This window comes from Daucus carota, chromosome 6, assembly GCF_001625215.2.
Source record: "Daucus carota subsp. sativus chromosome 6, DH1 v3.0, whole genome shotgun sequence".
In the NCBI taxonomy this organism is placed as follows: Eukaryota; Viridiplantae; Streptophyta; class Magnoliopsida; order Apiales; family Apiaceae; genus Daucus; species Daucus carota.
In genome coordinates, this window is record NC_030386.2 from 34,714,512 (window position 1) to 34,718,528 (window position 4,017).

At 36.1% G+C, this 4,017-nt stretch overlaps 1 protein-coding gene across 1 annotated transcript; it reads left to right on the forward strand.

The window, feature by feature from the left end:
• LOC108224641 (berberine bridge enzyme-like 8) lies at positions 1-1,896 on the forward strand. Its single transcript, XM_017399322.2, has one exon. The coding sequence runs from the start codon at positions 100-102 to the stop codon at positions 1,720-1,722; it is 1,623 nt and encodes a 540-aa protein (XP_017254811.1). The 5' UTR covers positions 1-99; the 3' UTR covers positions 1,723-1,896.
• The last annotated feature ends 2,121 nt before the right edge of the window (positions 1,897-4,017 follow it).

Sequence of the window (4,017 nt, forward strand, 5' to 3'; positions counted from 1 at the left end):
CGTATCAGAAATCTTAGATGTGCTCAGGCTATAAATTCACTTCATTCCTCAGCTATAATACATGCCAAGCAAAAGAAAGAGAACAACCTAAACGCCGTTATGAAGAATTTTACTAGTTCTATTCTTTTTCCCATCTCACTTCTTTTTCTATTGTCTTTCTCCTATGTGAATTCAGCCAATCCTTCTGGTTTCATCAAATGTGTTACTAGGAATTCGCAAGTCTCGAAAATCTTAGCAAGCAATGTCCTTGCTCCATCCGATTCTTCTTATACAGCAACCTACGAATTTTCGATGCGAAACCCTCGTTTCAATACATCCGAGCGCCTTAAGCCCGCGGTGATTGTGACGCCCGTGGCTGATTCGCAAGTCCAAACGGTCGTCAACTGTGCCAAAACATTCGACATGCAGATTCGGATACGGAGCGGTGGACACGATTTCGAGGGCCTTTCGTATAGTAGCACGTACCAAAATGTACCTTTCGTTTTGCTTGATATGATTAAGCTGAAATCGGTTACGGTGGATGCTAAAGCTAAAACGGCTATAGTTCAAGCTGGTGCAACGCTTGGTGAGGTTTACTACTGGATTTATCGAGCAAGTGGAACCCTAGCTTTCCCGGCTGGTGTTTGGTCTACGGTGGGAGCTACTGGACTCATTTGTGGCGGAGGGTATGGCCCGTTGAGGCGAAAATATGGGCTTGCGGCTGATAATGTTATCGATGCCCGATTAGTAGATGCCAAAGGGAGGATTCTTGATCGACAAGCAATGGGAGAAGATGTGTTTTGGGCTTTAAGAGGTGGCGGTTGTGCTAGCTTCGGGATCGTTCTTTCTTGGACGCTAAACCTAGTGGATGTACCCGAGAAAGTGACTACTTTTCTTATTCAGCGAACTCTTGAGCAGAATGCTACAAAGATTATTCATCCATTCCAAACTATTGCACCGAAACTCCCGAAAGAAGTCGACATTAGGGTTCGAATAAGTACTATCGAGAGTCCAACAACTGCTCGTGGAAAGACCGTGGAATTATCCTTCACAGGCTTATACCTCGGTGCTCCTGATGTGCTACTTAAATTGATACAAAAAAAGTTGCCTCAACTTATTATGGTGAAAGAAGACCTCAAGGAGCATACGTGGATAGAAGCTGTGATGGAGTCTTCATTCTTCAACATGTTCGAAGACACTTATTCTCCCGAGGATTTGCTTGACAGAACTTTCTTGTTCGATCTTCCCACAAAAGCAAAATCAGATTTCGTTAGAGATCCGATATCCGAAGAAGGCCTAGAAGGGCTGTGGGAGAAGCTTCTAGAAGTGAATCCAGCAGAAACCACGATTATTTTCACTCCCTACGGAGGAAGACTGAGCGAGATAAAGGAATCGGCTCTTCCATTTCCGAACAGAGCAGGTACATTGTACATGGTGTACACCAGAGTACTTTGGGTCGGAGACACTACGAAGAAGTTGGAGTGGATAAGGAGCTTATATAGTTACTTGACTCCTTATGTATCAAACAATCCGAGACGAGCTTATTCGAATTACGATGATATTGATTTGGGAATCAATCCTGCGACAGGGCCTATAACGCTTGCAGATGCCAAGGTGTGGGGAAAAGCTTATTACAAGAGCAATTTCGACAGGTTGGTTCGAGTGAAAGGTATGATCGATCCGGATAATTTTTTCAGGCACGAGCAGAGTATTCCTCCTTTTCTGCCCAAGGCAGATATGTGAGATGTCGCATGGTTGTTTCCTTATTACAATGTTGTGTGCACAGGCTAAGCTTGCAGTACTTAGTTTCTGTGTTGTTTGTGTACCGAATCTTGTTGTTATACTAGATGTAATCTCCATGTTCGAAGAAATGAGCGTCGGGTAATAAATCCACAGGAGTGTGCTACCTTTGATTTATTCTTTCGTCAATCGAATTACTCTATAGCGCACCAGGTCCGAAACTAGGAAGAGCCATTAATCTACTAGCTAGACATATGATCAACAATGTCGTAATTTCCGGGATGAAGGAAACGACTCACCAGTGATATATTAATCATGAAAGGAATTTAAAGGAATTGTGGAATTAAAAAATGAAAATTGTCAAAAGGACAAGTAGGTAAACACTGGCGGGTCATTAGTAGTAATGTGTTTGCGCAATTTCCCTCGGTACATAAAAAATGAATTAATCTGATTTCATTACAAAGTATATTTTTACACTTGAGCTCAAAACTTCGTAAAAATGCATATCAACTTCAAATGATAGTAACTAGAGAGAGCTATAATTCTATAAATTGTATAACTATTGATATTCTGTAGTTCAAATTTCGATACTCAGATGGATTTATGTAGGTTGATCCAGTTGAGTCACGGGAGCCGATTGTCTCCAGAGTTCGTTCATCACATTTTCTCACCATGAAAATCATTATAAAAATATAAACTTCATTTTCAGAAAACAAAAAATATCACAACGACTGTAGAAAACTTATTTGATGATGTCTTCAAAATTAAGATTATATATTAAAGTCGTCACAGCATTTGAGTGTGGGTAATTATAAAAGAAATAACCCTAAATACTGAGCATGAATATAGAAAAATGTTAAAACAGTTAAAGTCATACAAACACTTGATTAAAATCAAGCACATTTTTCCCGTTCACCCTTGTGGGGCGCATTATCTGTCTACTCGTTTTATATCTTTCCATACGTCCGAATGACAAACTGTGAAGCGTGCATCTTTTCTAGACTAAAAAACAACCAACTACTTGGAAATTTATAAAAGCAGATCGTTCAAATCTTTTGACATAATGTTCTTTGTATTAAAAATTGATACTAGGTTCCCTTCACGTGACCAAATAGCCTTAACCTGATGATGGCAGTCCGCACTGAGTCTTGACAGAACCATGTTCACCTTTACATATTTCTAAAGTTTGCGCTTTCTATTGTTATTCTAAGGGGAGAGGGCATGGAAAGTGATATTACTTACTTAAAGCTCTTTGACTGTTGTTCATTTGCAATCTTTATTAGTACCAACTTTTGATAAAGATAAGGCTTCTGAATTATGTTCTTCGAGTACCATGTAAGACTTCACGTGTTTTTACTGATTTTTTTCTACATCGTTTCGAATCTTTGTTAAGTGCGAAACTCCCTCTTACGTGTACTTTTCTTCCCTTCCCGCTTCTGAAGCTAGTTGCATATAACTTTGCTTTAACAAGTATCCGAAATTAATAAAATTTTAGTTCTGGGGCTCAAAAAAAAATCTATAATAATAATCTGTCATCCGAAGAAATCACTGGATACCATTTTGTATTTTCGAAGCTGAAATTAGTAAAATTTTGGTGCTCACATGATCTCTTTCAATGCTTCTACGTATTCTAATATTCTAATTTCTTTAGAACGAAGACACGTTTTTTATTTTAAATAATTTTTACTTCCAATTAATAAATAGAATTCTATTTCAGTAAAATATAAGTATCAAATATCAATATATTAAAATATGATTATGATCATATGACTTATTTATTTAATGATAATAATATTATTATTATTATTATAAATGTTTTTTAATTCATATTCATCATATTTTTGTATGTAACCACTATCACACAATTATGATAAAATAATTAAAAAAATTATATTTCTAACAAATAATAAATCAATAAAAATTATTTAAATCCACACTTAACATGAACCATAAACATAAAAAAAAGATATCTTTATCTCCCTTCATAACTGCTTTGACGGTGACAAAGTGATGACCTAAGTGTTGAACTGTTGATGACCAATGTTCCTTAAATTTACTTGTTCTTGATCACCATGACATTGTTTGGACCCTCCGCATGTTGCACAAAGAGACATGTAAGACATGAAAAAAAAAGAAAAAAAAAAAGTACTGGAGTTAGAAATAAAAATTGGGTTAAGATAATATATTTTATGTTTGTTCAGATGTTGTAATAATTTTTTAATTTAGAATAATAAATAATTAATTTTAATAGATTCAATTATTAATAAATTATTGTTATTATTTATTTATTTTTATCAA